Consider the following 19,134-nt stretch of genomic DNA (forward strand, 5'->3'; position numbering starts at 1 on the left):
AGTAAATAACTGAACAGGGAACAGCCAGGCATCCTTGCTGGGTGTATATCCTGGCAGGCAGGAGGGCTCTGTATAGAAGGTGTCTGTAAATGGACTTGGGAGGGATTAAATTAATGGGGAAATAGTCCATGTATTTGCTGCCTCTGCACAGAAATGCCACCTCTGTCTCTCTGCTGCCCAGAGACCTCTCAGGAGCTGCTCTGCCCAGGACTGAAAGCAGCAGAGAGGGGACTAGAAGTTGCCTCTGTGACCACCAGTGTGTTCACTAGCAGATTGAGCAGGGCAGGTGAAAACAGCTGGGATTTTGCATCACTGGGTGCAGGCTCAGATAAGAGAGGAAGGTGAGCTGCCCTTTGCTTTGCTGTGAGCAAGTGGTATCTCCCTCTTGCTTTTGTTTTCTTCTGAGAAAGCTTAAAACACCAGTTATTACTGCAACAGGAAAGAGAGTACAGAGAGGAAGGCCAACCACTGCTTTCAGAAACTGAATCCTGTTGAAATGTGTTACTTTGTCACCAGGTCAGTTTTGAATTGCTAACACGATGATGTTCAAAAAGCAAATGATAGCTATGTCATTGTTTAAACAGTTAAAACCAGAACCATGGGCACTACTTGTGCCCATGAGACTTTTTCAGTCTCATGAAGTTTTAAGTTCTTGAAGCAAGCTTTTCTTTGTTAAGATATTTTCTTCAGCATACATTTCTAACATTTCCCAGGAAGAGAATCCCAGCTAGAACCCACAACAAGAGCCTTTGGCTTAAATACAACATCCTTAGTCCTGGGACTCAAAGTGAGGTTACTGCAGTTCTGAACATGTTTTCTTTTATTCCCAGCCTTTCTAAAATACATTATGTAGTTTTAAGTATCAGATTTCTTTTCAGATTCTTTTTACAAGAAGAGACAAAAGCATATTCTCAAATTCAGAAGATGGAGGTCTGAAGTTCTTCCTTAAACATGCCTTCAAAATGGAGGTCTTTTGCCATGAGCTCTTCTTCAACATCTTCTAAGGCCCACTGATGATCAGTCAATTCTAAAGCTTCCCATTCTGTCTGCATTGACAATAAACAGACACAGAGAAAGAAGAGCAACACGCTGTTAAAAGTAGTTATACAAGAACTACACAAAGCAGTGCTTACCATAAAAACTGCAACAAAACCCAAGTTCTATTAAAAACCTGGCAATCCTGTCAGCTCCCTGAAATCAGTGTTTTATGCTTAATTGGGTATTAGTTGGTCAATATGGCATAGTAATTAGAAAAACTACATTATCTGTTTTTTGAAAACCCTCTAACCTGGAATTGTCCATTTCTTCTAAACAGCTGTCTCTAGAAACAGCTGATTCTGTTCTGGAGACTCAGGTGCTTTGTGGTTAATTAGTTAGTGCAGAGAGATTTGATAAAAACAGTTACAGGTCAAAACTTTTGCAGCTGATCACAGACTTCATGTGCTTCATGAGACTGTTCTCCAACCAACAATCCTCCCTGGACCTGCAGAGCTTTATTCATTGCACCAGGTTTTCACAGCAGCCCAAAAGCAGAATTTTATCCTAAATATGAGAATGATGTCCCCTGCTACTCATTTTCCACACAACTTTTTGGGAGTCACCTTCTGCTTTGGAACTAGATCTCGAGAGAAGTGAAAAAAATCTTCCTCTGCCAAAGCAGACAGTGGCACATGAATTCATCTTTTGTGTCAGGAGTGATCAGGTTTACTTCAGGGTAGTGGTGCTCTGCCAGACCCAGGGCAAGCTCTAATTTTAGGAACAGCAATCCGGAGCAATTCCCTTAGTTGATACAGGAAGAGGCCAAGTTACATACAGCCTACCATCCTGCAAGTTCACAGCAACTCAGAATGCAAGGGGGAATATAGTACCTTAAATGCTTTGTTAGTATCTGCTGGCATGGCCATTGCTGCCCCTGTCATTTGTTCTTGCATCACCCTGGACTGATCTGCAGCTACAAAAGAGAAATGAGAGGCTGATTTTTGTGTCATTTAAATAGCAGGCTCATTTATAACTATAGGAAGTTGCAGAAACACAGAGAATACAATACTAATGTGCCAGAAAGAGTTCTCACAAGACCTCTTGTTCCCACCCCCTACATCTCAGCTAAATTCACCTTAAATATGCAGGGAAATTGAGGAAAACATGGTCTTCCATGTTCCCAATACCTCCAGAAACAGTATCTGTCCTACCCTACATCTAGCATTAAAAAAATCTTTCTGTTTTTCCTTAAAACTGATACTTGTTAAAGCTAAAAGCAAGCCTGAGAGCAAAATTTCTGCACATGGATTTGATGTGAAGGAAAACATGGGTCAATTACCATGGAAGATCATGAGCAGTTTGCCAACAGCTGGTACAGAAGATTTGGATACTTGCTGCAGGTGGTGTCAAACCTGGCCATAACCTGAGAGTAACCTCACAGATGTGCAAGAGGCTTTCTAGAGCTTTTTGGCTGGAAATTTAGAAATACTTCCCCAGCCTCCCTCAGAAGTCATCCCAGGGAAGGAGAAGCAGCTCTTTTCACAGAAGTTATGGTGTCTTACCATTATCTTGGCCCAGGATGAGGGTATAAATGCTTCTGAGTCCAAACACATTCAAGAAGTACCATGAAGCAGAGCTCACCCTGATAAATCAGAACAAGCATAGTTGATTTCAGCTCAAAGCTGGCTTGTGACCTCATTCCAGAAGCATGCACAGACCATTTGAGGGTTATTAACACATTCAGCATTTTCCAAGTGATGATTTGACCTTGCTTGCTGAGGACATGGCTTACCAGGATGCATCTAGAGTGAGCAGCTCAATTCCCTGCTGCAACATCGGCTTAAAACGCAGTGTCAGAGGAAATGGGACTTTTGCTGCAGGATGAAAAGAGCCCAGTTTCACAAAGTGATGCTACAAAATTGCAAAGCAAGTAGACAGTGCTTTTATTAAATCTAGTATTTGTATGCATTGCATTCAGACTGCCTCAGGTTAACAGGTACTTTTGAAAAAAACCTAGTTCTGTATTTGTATCAGTCTGAAAAGACTTTTTGAAACTGAATCCAATGACCAAACCCTCACAGGTAGTGTTGCAGGGGAATGTCTTTGTTAAAGCAAAAGTTACCACCTAAACAGTAGGGAAAAAAAAAAAACACAGAACTGTCCATATAAGCAAGTATTTTTCATGTGTACATCCTGCATTACACAGTAACCAACTCCCTGGACAGGTTGAGAGGAAAATCTACTGTATCAAGTTGAAGTTTAGGCAGTTTTAGTAAATTTAAATACTGGATTTCTGACTACACTTGTTCCTGAATACATGAGCTGTTTTCTTGTGACTGTGGCCAGTACTCTGAAAACTCTTTTCCCTCCTTTTGCTATGGGGCAGGAGAATCAGTGCAGCTCATGGAGTGAATAGTAGCAGTACCAAAGCCACATTCACGCTGCTTCCAGTTGACTGCTTTCAGATGGAGAAACAAATCTTTGATACAGCCCAGACCCTTGAGATCGTCATCACAAACAGACCAGACATGTTATTCCAGACACTTACTTGTGACAAATCCTGAAAATGTCATGTTGATCCAACCACCGATGAGGATCATAGGCAGAACATTGGTTACATTCCCTTTCATCATATCTGTCAGCATGGTTGGATCTGCAATCACAGATTTGATGTGTAGTAGCAGTGTATCACAATAAAGGGAAACAACATTACTTCACCAAGGTCAACTATTTTAATTAAGAAACTGCATAAGAGGTAACAGTCCTGTCCCACCATCTATCCCAGATCTGTGGTGGCTGCTGCTTTCAAAAGGGTGGTGTGTTTCCTCCCATGTCTGAGCCCAGCTGCTGTGCCTGTGTTTGACTCTATGCCTTGCTCCAGATTGCTGAATTTGCTTGACCCCTCTGTAGGCAGACTTAGCTGAAAAAGGGACGGCTAACTATCTAGCTAATATGCTGCTGAGGTCTTTGGCCACATTAATAAGTTGCATCAGTTTAGAGAAGGTCCTGTTGGTGCAAAAAGCTGACATAAGGATATGCATGAGAGCAGGACTTCCCATTTCTGGCAGCACTGAGGTACTTGTGGTCTCATGAAATGCTGCAGGTAGCTGAAGGCTGAAGTTAAGCAGAATGAAATGACATGTTGCTACCAAAGAGAGGGATCTCGCTCCCTCCTCCTCCCCAAAACCCAGTGGCACAGTCCCGCCCTCTCCTTCACATCCTCTGAACTCTTTGCAAAGTTGATTCACCTTCCTGCCTTGGTAGAAAGCTAAAGAGTTTTTCTGTCTGGCAGCACTGATGGTACCTTAACGTACCTGTCATTGGTGAAGGAGGCACTACCTTTCTTTTCGTTTTCTTAAAAAATCCATCCTCTGGGTTATTAAAAAAATATTTCCGGGTCAGGAAAGACTGAAAGCACCAGAAGAAATGACAGGACAGAAACATTATTTCTTGTTCAGGCATGCAGACATCTTACGAGCTCTTTCGCAACACATCCATCTTTCTTGGGGAGGTACTTCACTGCCCATATGCTCTAAAGCTGCTCACTTCTGTTTCCCTGGCTCCAGAGCACCAGCTCTCTGCCTTTCTAAAATTCTTAAGATAATTCTAATAATTATTTAAATAATAATCTATGGTAATTAACGAGCTTTTACTGCTTTGTGCAAAGTTTTTACTGGTTCACCACTGATACTGACTGGTACTTCAGACATCTCCATTCCCTCCAAGTGACTTCTGAATTTTACAATATAGATATCTGGCAGCAACTGAGCCAAGATGAGCAACTGAATTTTAGTTCAGCAAGCACTACAGCTGACATTGTACAACTACCTCATTATCCCAAGCTTCTGTTAAATCCTTATATATCTGTTGGTAGACACTAAACGGACTGGATACAGATTTCATTGTAGCATGCAGTTAAAACACGGCGTGGTGGAAGCTAACATCAATATGAGGGAGGAGACATGTGCTGTGACCATGTCTCCTGGGACATCTGCTCCCGGCTGCACTTCCAGGCGCTCCTGGGCGGGGGGAACCCCAGCGGGGCCGGCTGACCCCATGGGGCACGTGAGCACGCCTCGACCCACGGCCCTCCACTGCCGCGGCTGCGCGCCTCCGAGCTACCTCTTCGCGAAGCACAGAGCCACTCGCGCCCCTGCCTACCTGTTTGGGAATGTATTTTCCATTTTCGCGAAGGACTCTGCTCCGAATCAGGACTTGGCTGGAAAAGAGGCAGGTCGCGTTAGCGGCGCGGCCGCGGGCGCCAACGGGCCGCGGCACGGAGGAAGGGGCAGGGGCCCGGCGGCGGCGCTGACCTGTCGGACACCTGCTCCTGGGTGAGGCGCTTGTCGCTCTGGAGGAGGATGGACACGTAGTGCCGGATCATGCCCACGAAGAAGGTGATGAAGACGATGGGCAGCACCACCCACAGCCGGATGTTGGAGTCCAGCAGCAGCTCGGGCTCACTCATCGTGCCGGCACCACCACTGGGCCCGGCTCCGGCCGCCACCGGGCCGCCCGCCACAGGCCCCTGCGCCGCTTCCGCTTCCGGGGCCAGCCCTTCTGCCGACGCCGGAACGGACGTCATCGCGTACCGGTGGCGGGAAGCGCGGGCTGGTCTCCTCAGCGAGCCGGCTCCGGGCGGGCGTCCCGCCGAGGCCTGCCCACGGGAGCTGCTGTGAGGGCGGAGGGGGCTGAGCCTCGGCGTGCCCCTTCCCGTGCCGCCCTGGGGTCGCCCCGCTCTGCGGCAGGCCCCGGGACTGCCGAGCGTTCGGGCAGAGCACAGTGACGAGCGAAGCGCTCCGCTCTTCCCTGCCGCGCCCGTCCGCCCCTCGGGCCCCGAGCAGCTGCCGGAGGCCCATCGTGCGTTTCCTTTTAGGTTTTAAAGGTGAGCCAGGGTTTATTGTCTCCTTTCAACCACCGCCACCCACCTGAAGAGGGCAAACCGGTGGAGGTCTGTGTTGACAGAGCTGACCTTGCAGTTGGTGAGGAGCGCGGGGGCCAGCTAGCTTGGCTGGGCAGGTGAAGGCCACGCTGCTTTTCAAAGCCAAGCCTTGTTTTATGAGGAGCTGAATTTTAGAAAAAGTGATGTATTCCACTATTTAAACATAACAGTTCTAAAATCTCAGTCTCAGCAGCAGAAAAATGTGATGCAGTATTGGTTAACCTGGCAATCTGCCTTTCTGTGAGCAATTTCTGGAGCATTTCCCTTCGCTATTCACTGACACATTCTAGACTTGCTTGCAGAAATCTGAATTAAAGTTATGTCTGCTTTGCTCACTTGTCTTTTTCCTGCATTTTTCTAGGCAACAACAAAGGTATCAAAAAACAACATGGTTTCAAAAAGGAAGCTGTCGAAAGCTGAGGCTTCTGGAGAGAATGGCAAGGCAGATCTGCCGACTAGGTCCTCAGGTATTACCTTATGTGGAGACCCTCTGGGAGAGGCAGTGGCTCCCAGGCAGGCAGAAGGCTGAAATGACAGTTTTGTTGATGCCAATTATTAATGATGCGGTTGTTTCTTAAATACTCAAAGTCACAATAAAACAACACTAAAAGCAGTGCTGTATCTTTTCTTAGTCCCTCTGTTCTCATACCTTTGTTCATTGTTAGCTATCTTGAGCTTCACTCTCTTCAGAGTCTGCAGATTAATCTCATCTGATCAAAAATGATATCTGTAAATCAAACCATGATAACCTCTCTCTGTAGCTGGAGCTTTAGTAGATGGGTTGATACCCAAGAGAGGGGTCCGGTGGGAGAACCTATATCAAATTTGTGCTTTTCAGGCCAGAGGAAAATACGTGCTCATGATCTGTTGGTAGGCATGTCTCCCATGGGAGTATGCCACTACAGGTGTATCTTAGCTGTCTTTGGCTGTGGGTCACCTAAAGGGGTAAGAAATGTTCCTTTCTGGTGACATGCTGCAGGGATAGCTGCTTTACAGGATCTGTGCATTGGCACCTGAGTTGGGTAATGACCGCTGTCAAATAGCAGTACGGTTGGTTACTCTGGTCCCGTAACTGTTTTCTCTGTGTTCCTCTAGTTTCTTACTAGAAAGTTAATTTTTAATTAGTTGTTTATTTGAAGGGTCCTTGATATTTTTGTTGCAGAGTATATTTGATGGAAAGTGTCTTGTTTTTCTCAGAAACAAAGAAGTCGCGGATTTCTGCCCCTGGTGAAGTGGAGACTGAGGGAATTTTTGAAGAGCTCATTAGAACATCAGGAATTGTACTGAAAGCTGGGGAGGGACAGAATGAAACAGGTACAAGTTGAACATTTGCTCTCTCTGCTTGTGTCTGAAAACCTGCAAAGATGACTGGTACAAAGTCAAGACGCTTTTTATTTGCAGAGCAAAAATACTTGAGCTAGCTTGTTCCAAAATTCAAGCAAACCTACACCTGGCCTCTTGGTCGTTACACGCCTCTTGAATTACACAGTTCCTGCTGAATTCAGTGCATCACCTAAACTCATTATGGCAACATTTTTGGGTGTATACATGCAAAGTCAGAAGGCTTTTGAAAGATTATTGGGGGTATATGAAATAAGATTAGACTGCATCTGTGATGAGTAGCGAGTTACAGAGGCAGGAGCCTTGAAACAGGAAAACAAACATGTTGCCTTTTAGCTTGGGCAAGGCTCTCGGGAATTTGTGTATTAAGCCTTTTTAGTGCTATGAGCTACTCTCAGGACAGACTGGAGCAAGCATAAGTGGTAATGTCATTCAGGCTTTCGCTGACGCGACTTCTCAGTAAAACAAATGCGGAAGCGTTGGCAGGTGGGCCTGAGAGCTTGTACTCAGTGTACCAGTTGTTATGATATTGTGTGGTCTGGTTCTTTATTTTCTTTTTAAACTTTCTCCTTAGCTGTGGATCAAATGACTTTCCAGAAGAAGCTCTGCCTGGCCCTGGAGAAACACCCAATTTACCCAGGCGTGAGTAGCGGACTATTCTTTGGCAGGAGCCAGCTTTAAAGCTGCTTGCTGTGTAGCAAAAGGTGCAAATGCAGCTACCTGTTTATGCTGGTCCCATACAAAAGTATGGAACACAGTAGTATATCTTGGGTTTCTGTGGTCCAGGTTCTCTAATTCTGTCAGTGTTGCTGTTCCAGTCATTTGTTCTCATTGTCTTGCTATTATGTCTCATCTCAGCTGTTAGGTCTGAACAGTCAGGCAAAGATGACCAGCCTGTGACTTTGCTAAGCCAGCCTTGATGTGCATGCTTGTGGTTTAACCTGGCAGGTAGCTAAAGAGCACACAGCCACTTGCTCATACCCTGTCCCAGTGGGATCAGGGAGAGAACTGGAGGGAACAACAACAAAAAAAAAACCCCTCAAATTCTTGGGTTGAGATAAAGACAGCTTAATAGAACAAAAATGGAAGGGAAAATAGTGACAATCATAAAAAAAATTGAAACATACAAAGTAAGTGATGCACAATACAGCCACTCATAACCCAACAACCAGTGTTTAGTCAGTTCCTGAGCAGCAGCCTCTAGCCAGCTTCCCTCCCATTTTATATGCTGAGCATGATGCCATATGGTCTGGAATGTCCCTTTGGCCAGTTGGGATCAGCTGTCCGGGCCATGTCCCTGCCCAGCTTGTTGCAGCCCCAGCCTGCTCACTAGTGGGTTGGGGTGAGGAGCGGAAAAGTCCTTGACTCTGTGTATGCAGCATTCAGCAACAACTAAAACATCTTATGTCAGTATAATATCAACTTATTCTCAGACTAAAGCCAAAACACAGCACTGTACCAGCTACCAAGAAGAAAATTGTATCAGCTGAATGTTCAAAGATTGGTTTTGCACAATTCCAAGCAAAAGTTCTGTACTTCCACCACTGTGCCCTGTCAAAGTAATTAATTGGCAATATTATTCAATAGTCAGAGACTCTTAAGAGAGGAAAATCATTTACTTAGCTTTCTAGTGGAAGTTGTGTTTGGTTTTGTGTTGGCTTGGAGCTGGCAGCATTAAAACTGCCAGTGTGATACTCCTCTCCAGTCAAGCCCAGTGTGAGAATCCTGAGGCCAGTGATTTGATTTGGAAATCAAATGCTGCAACTGCTTTTTGGGTGCAGCTCTTGTTACATCAAATGTTGCTGTCTCAGCTGAACAGGAAGTCAGGCAAACCTCTGATAAATGAAAGTAAAATATAAGACTGTTGCTTTAGAGTTACTTTGTAGAACAATTGGTGTTTCCCTTTGGAAATGGTTTAGACTAGAGTTCGTGTAGTATCTGGCATTCCTTCCAGCACGGTTTCTGTGGTCCCCGGCTAGCTGTTCCCTGTCATCATCTGTTCCTAAACCACAGGAGTTGAGGGGGGTGTCTTTTCAGGAAGTGGATAACTTCTCTGTGCTTTGCAGGTTGTGAAGTTATTTATTAGCGGCTTGGAATCTCACATCAAGGACAGAAACCAGTTCAAGAACTGTCTCTTGCCCTGTGCTCCCACACAGACCGAGGGGTCAAGGTCAGAGAACATGTGTTTTGTCTTCCCCTTCAGCCAGCACCAGTCTCTAGTTAAATGCCATGTAACATTGAGCAGAGTGCAGGGAAGGACCATAGCTCCAGCTGATACACAATGAAACTTGTTTCTTATGCAGAAGTAGCTATTGTAATACGCTGCTATTCAGCACCAGTAAGTTTAAAGTGGTAAGTCATGGTATTTACTGGCTGCCTGTGGCATGTGTTGGTCTCTGTGGCATTTTATGGCAAGAATCAAATTCTGCAGGGGAAGAACAATTTTGACAAGGCTGGTAAAGGTCAACTGGTTTTTGACAGTTTTGCCAGGAGAGGCAGGTTGACCACAGGCGCTTTTCCATTTCCATCTCACATTAGTCTTGTAGTGAGTAACCTTGTTGAGAGCTGAAGTGCAGTTTTAAGTGTGTGTGTGTGTGTGTGTATGTGTAGTATGAAGGGGTACAGCCTGTTCTCTGAACATGTTTTGCCTTGGATGACATGGTCTAGGGTGAGGTGTCCCTGCCAATGGCAGGGGGGTTAGAACTAGGTGATCTTAAGGTCCTTTCCGACCCAAACCATTCTATGATTTTATGTTTTTATTGTAACTGTGGTGGAATCTTTAATCTTGCAGGACTCGACACTCGTATTGTGACAGCCTCATTAAACTGCTGCTGGGAATTAAGATCTTACAGGTATGGGCACCTTAGTTTGCTCTTTACAATGGTGTTGATTTATTTAGGGATTCTTTTGCTTTCTCAAGTAGAGGATTAATAGAACTCGTGGGGCAGATGGGGCTCCATCTGGATTAGTGTCTGATTTGTTCCTTCAGAGATACAAAGATGCTCAGGGCAGAGAGCACATGGCATGCAAGGAGAGAGAGGGAACTGGGTTTGTTCAGTCTTAAAAATAGAAGGTTAAGGGATGTTTTGTGGTCTTCAGATACGTAGTTGCCTGGTATAGAGAAAACAGATTCTTCTCAAAGGTGAATGGGGGCAGGATGAGACATGATAGCTTAGGTCAACCATAGGAAATTGTGATAGTATACAAACAATCCCACTGTGGAGACTGTTTCCTTTAAGTGCTAGAACAGGTAGGCTAGAGAGGTGATTGAAACTCCATTACTGGACCAATTTGAACCTTGGGAGTGTTTGAAAATGGACAAGATGCTGAGCAACCTGCTGGCAAGAACAGGGTTTGTTAAGCTGTATGCAAGTTGGATTAAGAGGTATATGGAATTGAAGGTGGCAGATATCTTGTCAAGGCATGGGAAATCTAAACAGCTGTGGATTTAAATCCTCTTATAATTAAAATGTTTTAAGAGTTCTTGTCTTAAATACATTTTTGGAATTGCATTTGGGCCATGATTAAGGGTGGGGGAGGGAGAGGAGGAAATTAGACCCTCAGAGGGAATGGCAAATGCATGTGTGACTTGTTTGCAATCTTGTCTAAAGTTGATGCTTTAGATTCCTGTGTAGTGAAAAGCAACTCAGCTGGGTCTGAGAAGGAGTGCTTCCAGAGAAATTAGACATCCTGCCCCTATGTCCTGATTCTGTGGATAATGTGGATAGTTTATATCACCCTCAGCATTTGTGGGTTTCTCTTTCCAGGCTGTATGCCTCCTTTCTGACATTTGGCAAGAGATTTCTTATACAGGAAATATTATTATTGGTCCTTTTGAGTATTTTATTCTCTGCATATTTAATCTTTTGAAAAAGATCAGGTTTGGTGGCAATTCTACAGCACAAGTAGTAAGTCATCATCCTAACACTGTCCTATTGCCTTTCTTCCAGCCTGCTGTTATAACACTGTTGTTGGAAAAGATCCCCGAGTTCTTTTTTGACATGTGAGTATAGACTCTCTTCCCTTGCCTTGAAATGATATTTCTTCTTTTGGACAATCAACGACTGTTTGACTTTAACAGTTACTTCAGATTTACCTGAATGGATGTTTGCACTGATGTTTTGGTTTTTTTTCTTCGCACATGTGCAAAATTATCTGTGAGGTACCATGATTTTAAACTGGTGGATGCATAAAGCAGAAGGTAAATTTATAAAAGCTGAAATACAGACATACCTCGTGATTCATTACACTCTTCATAGCTATTGGCACAAGCTGGGAAGTGCCTCAGCAAAGGGACTATGGAGTGTTTCATGATGTAGAAAAAGATGAAAGTGGATGGCAGTTTTAGGAGACTGCTGGATGCAAACAGACCTTTTAAAAATGCAGATTGTGTTCAAGCTATTAAATGTGCTCTTAAAAATGGATGCTGTTACGCTTGTCTCCTGTTAGATTGTAAGAAGAATGATTTTTTTTTTTTTTTCTATGCATTAATGACCAGTTAAAGATGGGAGGGGAAGAAATGAGAGTGGTCCATATTGCAGAAGGAGGAGGGTGGTCCATGGAGATCTGATTGCTCAGCGTGTTTGTAAATGAAAAAGGAAATGAAAAGCGAGAGAACAATTTATGGTAACGAATTTCCCAGCAATGTAGTCTAAAACTAATTGTAAAGAACAGCAGAGTTTTTTCAGTGGAATTCCTACTGATATTTTTGTTTAATGATGGGATAAGAAACAACATTCATTACAACTAATCTGTAACCACAGCTGTACTGACCCACCAATTTCTCCAAAATCTGACGTATAGACCTTAATGCCAGTCAGTGCCTGGACAGAGGACATGCAATGTACTGATTCGCTGTAGGAAGGGTAGGGAGAACTTGGTTTATTCATGTGACTTGGCAGCAGCCAGCTTATTATTACTTCTGTGCTCACAGACCAGTGTGATCAGAAGTTACAGAAGAGGGAGGATGTCTGAGCATAGCTCTATAAACCTTGTTTTCTTAAAAAAATCAGACTAAAATTAATCCTGATTGTATAAAGACAATGACAAACTCAGTGTTTTCCTTGAGGAAACATGTCTTGTATGGATGCTTCTTTTTGTTTCTTACTCTTTAGTATCAGTTCCATGCTTAGCGGTAGACAAAGCAGGAAAAAAAAAATACTAGGGAGAGAGCTGGGAAAAATGCAAAACACCATGTCACTTTAAATGCATGGTACAACCACATTTTGAATGTTGCATGCACTTCTGGTCAAGCTGTCACAAAAATATAATAGAGCAGTTTCTATGTAAGTAGGGAAAAATATTCTAAATAGAATAGAATTCTGCCTGCCTTCAAGGGAGATGATTAGCAGAGAAATTGCAAATGTCTGTAAAAGCAAGAAAGATTTAAGAAAGATAACTGAGGAAGGTTTAGCCACTGTTTTTAAGTATGGAAGGCAGCAAGCAAAAAAACCAGAAGTACTATTTCAGACTTTTCCACCCTGTGGAATTCAGTGCTGGAGAATGCAGAGGTTAGAAATTACACACAGGGGTCTGGGGGGTTTTTGTTTTTTGGTGTTGTTTTTTTTTTTGGGTTTTTTTTTTTGTATTTTGGTTCTGTTTTGTTTTTAAGGCTTAGGGAAGTTAAGGAAGAATAAGTGTACTGCTGGATAGCACATATGGAGTGGGTACCAGCTTCTGCCTTGGAGATTTGCTGAACTGCTCATTGTTGGAGACTGAATGGATACTCTGTGAAAGGACTGCTCTGTGAATGCCCTGTTACATAAAACTTATCCAAAAGCATCTAATACTGACTGCAGCTGGGGACAGGGTTGCTGGCCTCAGAGGAGCTTTAGGCTAAGCTGGCATAGCCACTTTCATGGTAGGAGGCACGGGAGATCTGAAGTAAAGTCACACTGTATATTTTGCTTTTTGTACCCTAACTTAGTGGTTTATTGAAACAGGCTGCTAGTATTCCAGTAATAAGTAGGGTTCTTCCTGGATTATGTTAGGGAAAGGCTGGAGAGTATGGAACTCTGTCTGGGGGCAGGTGAGCAGTTTACAGAGAGTTTGTGGGTCAGTGTTAAAGGGAAAACAGCCGTGGGAGACATTACTGTGGGGATCAGTTACAGGCCGCCTGATCAAGGAGAACCTGTGGATGAAGCACTCTACAGACAGATAGGAAAGGCCTCATGCTCGCAGGCCCTTGTTCTCATGGGGGATTTCAACCACCCTGACATCTGTTGGAATGATGGCACTGCACGGCACAAGCAATCCAGGAGGTTCCTCAATTGTGTGGAAGACAACTTTGTTCTGCAAGTAATAGAGGAGCCGACAAGGAGAGGTGCCATGCTTGACCTTGTGCTCACCAACAGGGAAGGTCTTGTTGAGAATGTGGTACTCCAGGGCAGCCTTGGATGCAGTGATCATGAGATGGTCGAATTTGAGATCCCCAGGACAGTGAGAAGAGCGTGCAGCAAGCTCACTGCCATGGACTTCAAAAGAGCAGACTTTGGCCTCTTCAGGAGCCTGCTTAGTAAGGTTCCATGGGATATAGACCTGGAGGGCAGGGGGGCCCAAGACTGTTGGTTGATATTCAAGGATCACCTGCTGCAAGCTCAGGAGTGCTGCATCCCAACTAGAAGGAAGTGCAGCAGGAGGGCCAGGAGACCTCCTTGGATGGATAAGGAGCTGCTGAGGAAAATTCAAAGGAAAAAAGAGGCTTATAAAAAATGGAAGCAAGGACAGGCAGCCTGGGTAGAGTACAGGGATGTTGTCCGGGAAGCTAGGGACCAGGCTAGGAAGGCTAAGGCCCAGTTAGAATTAAACCTAGCCAGGGATGTTAAGGATATCAGGAAGGGATTCTACAGGTACGTAGCAAACAAAAAACAGACTAGGGACAACACAGGCCCCCTGAGGAAGCTTTCAGGAGAACTGGCTACACAGGATTTGGAGAAGGCTGAGGTTCTGAATGACTTCTTTGCCTCAGTCTTCACTGGCAAAGGCTCTGACTGCACCACCCAGTTTTAGAAGGTAGACACAGGGACTGTGAGAATGAAGACCTTGGGCCCACTGTGGGAGAGGATCTGGTTTGCAACCATCTTCAAAATCTGAATGCACACAAGTCCATTGGACCTGATGGAATCCATCCGCGGGTCCTGAAGGAGCTGGCGAATGAAGTTGCTAAGCCACTGGCCATCGTATTTGAAAAATCATGGCAGTCAGGTGAAGATCCCGACGACTGGAAAAAGGGAAATAGAACCCCCATTTTCAAGAAGGGGAAAAGGGAAGACCCAGGGAATTACAGAGCAGTGAGTCTCACCTCTGTGCCTGGTAAAATCGTGGAGCACATCCTCCTGGACAGCATGCTAAGGCACATGAAAAACAACAAGGTGCTTGGTGACAGCCAGCATGGGTTCACTACGGGGAAGAATTTGGTGGCCTTCTATGATGGGGCTACAGAACTGATGGACAGGGGTAAAGCAGTTGATGTCATCCACCTGGACTTGGGCAAAGCGTTTGACACTGTCCTACACCACATCCTCCACTCTAAATTGGAGAGATACCAATTTGATGGATGGACCACTCGGTGGATAAAGAACTGGCTGGATGGCCGCACACAAAGAGTTGTGGTCAATGGCTCGATGTCCGGCTGGAGACCGGTAACAAGTGGTGTCCCTCAGGGATTGGTGTTGGGACCGGTCTTGTTTAACATCTTTGTCGCTGACAGGGACAGTGGGATTGAGTGCGCCTTCAGCAAGTTTGCCGATGACACCAAGCTGTGTGGTTCGGTTGATATGCTGGAGGGAGGGGATGTCATCCAGAGGGACCTTGACACGCTTGTAAGGTGGGCTGATGCCAACCTTATGAAGTTCAACCACGACAAGTGCAAGGTCCTACACCTGGGTCGGAGCAATCCCAGGCACGGCTACAGATTGGGCAAAGAAGAGATTCAGAGCAGCCCTGCAGAGAAGGACTTGGGGGTGCTGGTCAATGAGAAAATGAACATGAGCCGGCAGTGTGCGCTTGCAGCCCAGAAAGCCAACCGTATCCTGGGCTGCATCAAAAGGAGCGTGACCAGCAGGTCGAAGGAGGTGATCCTGCCCCTCTACTCTGCTCTCGTGAGACCTCACCTGGAGTATTGTGTGCAGTTCTGGTGTCCTCAACATAAAAAAGACATGGAACTGCTGGAACAAGTCCAGAGGAGGGCCACGAGGATGATCAGGGGACTGGAGCACCTCCCGTATGAAGACCGGCTGAGGAAGTTGGGGCTGTTCAGCCTGGAGAAGAGAAGGCTGCGTGGAGACCTCATAGCAGCCTTCCAGTACCTGAAGGGGGCCTATAGGGATGCTGGGGAGGGTCTCTTCGTCAGGGACTGTAGTGACAGGACAAGGGGTAACGGGTTAAAACTTAAACAGGGGAAGTTTAGATTGGATATAAGGAGGAAATTCTTTCCTGTTAGGGTGGTGAGGCACTGGAATGGGTTGCCCAGGGAGGCTGTGAGTGCTCCGTCCCTGGCAGTGTTCAAGGCCAGGTTGGATGAAGCCTTGTGTGGGATGGTTTAGTGTGAGGTGTTCCTGCCTATGGCAGGGGGTTGGAACTTCATGATCTTGAGGTCCTTTCCAGCCCTAACTATTCTATGATTCTATGATGGTGTTAAAATCTGTAGGGTGTTAATGATATTTTCATTGAATTGTTTTGATGGTTAATTTGAATTGCATCTCATGGTCTTGCTGATCAGCAGCAAAGCTTTTGAGTGTCTGTAGGTCCGACTAAACTGTGTTTCACTTTCTGCTGTTTCAGCGTGGGCACCTTTGGAACAGATTTTCCCCGGCTCATCATCAATCAGTTTAAATGGCTTGACAAGGTTCTTGACAGCCAGGTGGGTACTGACAGTGCAGTCACATGTAGGCTCTTTCCAGTCAGCTTCTGGAATGCTTCTCAGGTGAGATGAGATCAGTTATTATGCTAATGAGAGGTGGTGTTTTCATATTCACATGCTGAAGGAGAGATTTAATTCTTTCTGGTTAATTATGATTGCTTTCAGTGACTTGAACATCCCATTTTACTCTTTCTTCTTCCCTTGCTCTAAGTCTCCTTTTTCGTAAATATGTATCTGTGCACATGTGTCCATGTGTGTGACCCCATTCTAAAGCTTTTGCTGGTAGGAAGTTACAATCCCTGCTTGTTTAATTTTAACTGGAGATATTGGTTAATTGCCAGTGTCTGGAGATGAATTATCTGTTCCTGCTTTGATGGTTCTTTTTCTTCATTTCCCTAAGTTAGTTGGTCTCTGTGGGTTTGTGCTGGAGGGCTCTTCCTAGAGAGTCCCAGAATGAAAATGAACTGCGTCAAGAAGTCACACTATGCACTGTGGAGTTTGCTGTTGTGTTTCCCATTTTCCTTTGCTCACCAAGATAGTTATATCCTACCTGTAAAATGTTGTTATTCTGTAAAAGTCTGTGCTATGATTCACAGCTTCAACGGGACAGTGATTTAAGGGACAGTTAGCAGAAATCCAGACAAATGACTTAGAGTGACCTTGTATACATAATGTTGCTTTACTAAGAAACTATTTGCTCACAGTGAGTCTCAGCATTTTACAAGTATTCTTCTGGTCTTCAGGATCTCGTCAAGAAGTTAATGCAGCTGGTTAGTGTCTCTCCAGTGCCAATCCAGCATGATATTATCACCAGTTTACCCGAGATCTTGGAGGATTCGCAGCAAAGTGAAGTTGCCAGAGAGCTCAGGTACAAATGTTTCTGTTTGGGGCTTTTCTATTTTGTTGTTCGATTTTCTGCACTCAGCAGAAAAGGGCATTGTGCATTAATGTTGGTTGCACCAGGACTGACTGAAGTAGTAGGACAACAGCCTGGTTCTGTAACATTCAGGGACAGCTAGTACTGGAGGACATATAATTTGTCCTGTTATGCTCTTAAATAGGGGTCAAAATGTTCTGCAAGTGCTTTTATCTAAAAAAATTATTGCAGTCTTGACTTTGAGCTGCAGTCCCTTGGTCAAGAAGGTGCCAAACCACAGCTTGCTAGAAAGCCAGACCAGTTTACATGGGAAGCATTTGTAAATACTTGTCCAATTCTTATTCTGTTTCCTATTGACCAGTGCTGGGAAGAGGATGATGAACGAAACTGATTCTGGTTGGACCCATTGTGCCTTTCATTACGTGTTTGCAATTCTTAGAGCAAATCCTTTGACTGGGGAGGAGGTCACGCATGAGGAGGATTCAATCCCTGGCATGAATGTGGCAATCTCATTTACACTTTGCTGGTGGCCTGTCCATGGAACAGAAGTGTGGCTAGAAGGTGTCAGGCCCAAGTCATATTTGTGGTTAAGTCATATACCAGCAATCTCACTATTTTTTCTAGTCATTGGGAACCCATGACTTTCCAGTTTTAAAGTTCTTCCTCGGGGCTTGTACCAGATCTTTGTCCATGTTCCCTGTTTTTATGAGATTTGAAAAACAGTAGATTCTTCCTATCTGCTTCTGATCAGCAACCGCAGAATCACAATTCGGCATGTTCAGGGAGGAGTGACAATTTAGGAAACAAGTTTTCCATGATACCAGTGGCATACATTGTTGTCAGTTTGAGGTTTTTTGGAATCATCTACTAGAGATCCATTTATGGCACTATTAAGAGGCTTATTTGTTTCCTTTTCCTTGTGTATCAGCTGCTTACTCAAACAGGGCAGGCGGCTGACAGTTCCAATCCTGGATGCCCTTTCTCGTCTGGATCTTGATGCAGGCCTTATGGCTGAGGTGAGAGTTTCTACTGAGCAGCTGAGCAGAACCCAGCCCTTGTGGGGCTGCACAACACCTAAAACTGTTAGGTCATTCAAAGTATTTTGCTAAGCCTGACTCCTATAGGCCTTCAAAAGTCCTGAGCTTGCTGAAATGGAAAATGAGTCAGCGAAGGTCAAACTGTTCATTGAGGAGCAGAGGGACATTTTCTAGCTGTTACAGTACACATTCAGAAATTTCAAGCACCCCTATTTTAGTAAATGCAAAAACACCTTATCCTGCTGCAGTGATTTTTGTACTGTCTTAAACCTGTTTATTGCCACGGTTTCTCTTTTTAAAGTACACTGACCACTGCTATATTCTAAGTAAAGGCTGACTGGTAATTAAATAATTGCATGATCGTGGTTTTTCTCTGCAGAATGTTGGGAAAAGGAAAGGAGAAGATGTGATAGGCCCTGGGTCTTCTGAGCATGCTGGATTGTTGCACTTATTGCAGTTAGGCTTCTTATGTATAGAATAAAATTGGTTCATTTGAGTGCATTAAGTACTGTTTTACATAGTCTGATCTAGTACTGACAATATTCCTGCTCTGGGCACAAGGCTGGACTATAAGCCTTCAGAGAGTCCTTCCCACTAACATAACTGTTTCTGTGAACCATGGTCTTACAGCTGACCCAGTGTTGCTTTCTCCGCAGGTGCGGCAGTCTGCCATGGCCATTGTTCCTTCTGTAAAACTGGAAGATTTGCCTGTAGTAGTAAAATTCATCCTCCATAATGTCAAAGCAGGAGATGCAGTAGAGGTACAGTCTTTTGCTCTAAAGACCAGTCAGTTGTATAATCCAGTGCATGTTTAGACAGAGAACAGTTGCTTCATACACAGAGGTGTAGCTTTAATGTTGTCAAGCAAAATTTTTAATACTGCAAAGGATCAAAGCACACGTTAGAAACTATCTGTCGTCTGATGGGGATTTGGTTATGCCTTCAGGCCTGGGAATTGAAATGTCTTCCTTTCTGCTGCCTATGGTAAAGTTTTCTTATTTGTTTTTAGAGTTGGTTTTGTTTTTTTTTTTTTTTTGGTGTAAACATCATAAAGAACTGAAAGCAGTCAAATTTTCTTAAGCTAAACTCAGACTGAAGA

General features: G+C 44.5%; 2 protein-coding genes across 3 annotated transcripts in view; one reads left to right on the forward strand and one right to left on the reverse strand.

Moving 5' to 3' along the window:
* Positions 1-802: 802 nt before the first annotated feature.
* EMC3 (ER membrane protein complex subunit 3) lies at positions 803-5,546 on the reverse strand. The gene is made up of 8 exons (XM_065687901.1): positions 5,292-5,546; positions 5,140-5,197; positions 4,293-4,386; positions 3,527-3,631; positions 2,771-2,852; positions 2,541-2,620; positions 1,869-1,951; positions 803-1,046 (listed from the first exon to the last, which is right to left on the reverse strand). Exons 1-8 carry the CDS (start codon positions 5,444-5,446, stop codon positions 918-920), a joined length of 786 nt encoding a protein of 261 aa, XP_065543973.1. The 5' UTR covers positions 5,447-5,546; the 3' UTR covers positions 803-917.
* A 5-nt stretch (positions 5,547-5,551) lies between these two features.
* The window catches only part of FANCD2 (FA complementation group D2), a 42,905-nt gene continuing 29,322 nt past the window's right edge, over positions 5,552-19,134 (forward strand). For both annotated transcript variants that reach the window (XM_065687898.1, XM_065687899.1), the window contains exons 1-11: positions 5,552-5,863; positions 6,282-6,387; positions 7,118-7,234; positions 7,836-7,903; positions 9,328-9,431; positions 10,053-10,113; positions 11,212-11,264; positions 16,043-16,121; positions 16,865-16,989; positions 17,927-18,014; positions 18,692-18,796. In XM_065687898.1, the coding sequence (XP_065543970.1) occupies positions 6,309-6,387; positions 7,118-7,234; positions 7,836-7,903; positions 9,328-9,431; positions 10,053-10,113; positions 11,212-11,264; positions 16,043-16,121; positions 16,865-16,989; positions 17,927-18,014; positions 18,692-18,796 (879 nt within the window). In that variant the 5' untranslated portion in view covers positions 5,552-5,863; positions 6,282-6,308. The remainder of the gene's footprint in view (positions 5,864-6,281; positions 6,388-7,117; positions 7,235-7,835; positions 7,904-9,327; positions 9,432-10,052; positions 10,114-11,211; positions 11,265-16,042; positions 16,122-16,864; positions 16,990-17,926; positions 18,015-18,691; positions 18,797-19,134) is intronic.

This window comes from Lathamus discolor, chromosome 7 (genome assembly GCF_037157495.1).
Source record: "Lathamus discolor isolate bLatDis1 chromosome 7, bLatDis1.hap1, whole genome shotgun sequence".
Classification (NCBI taxonomy): domain Eukaryota; kingdom Metazoa; phylum Chordata; class Aves; order Psittaciformes; family Psittacidae; genus Lathamus; species Lathamus discolor.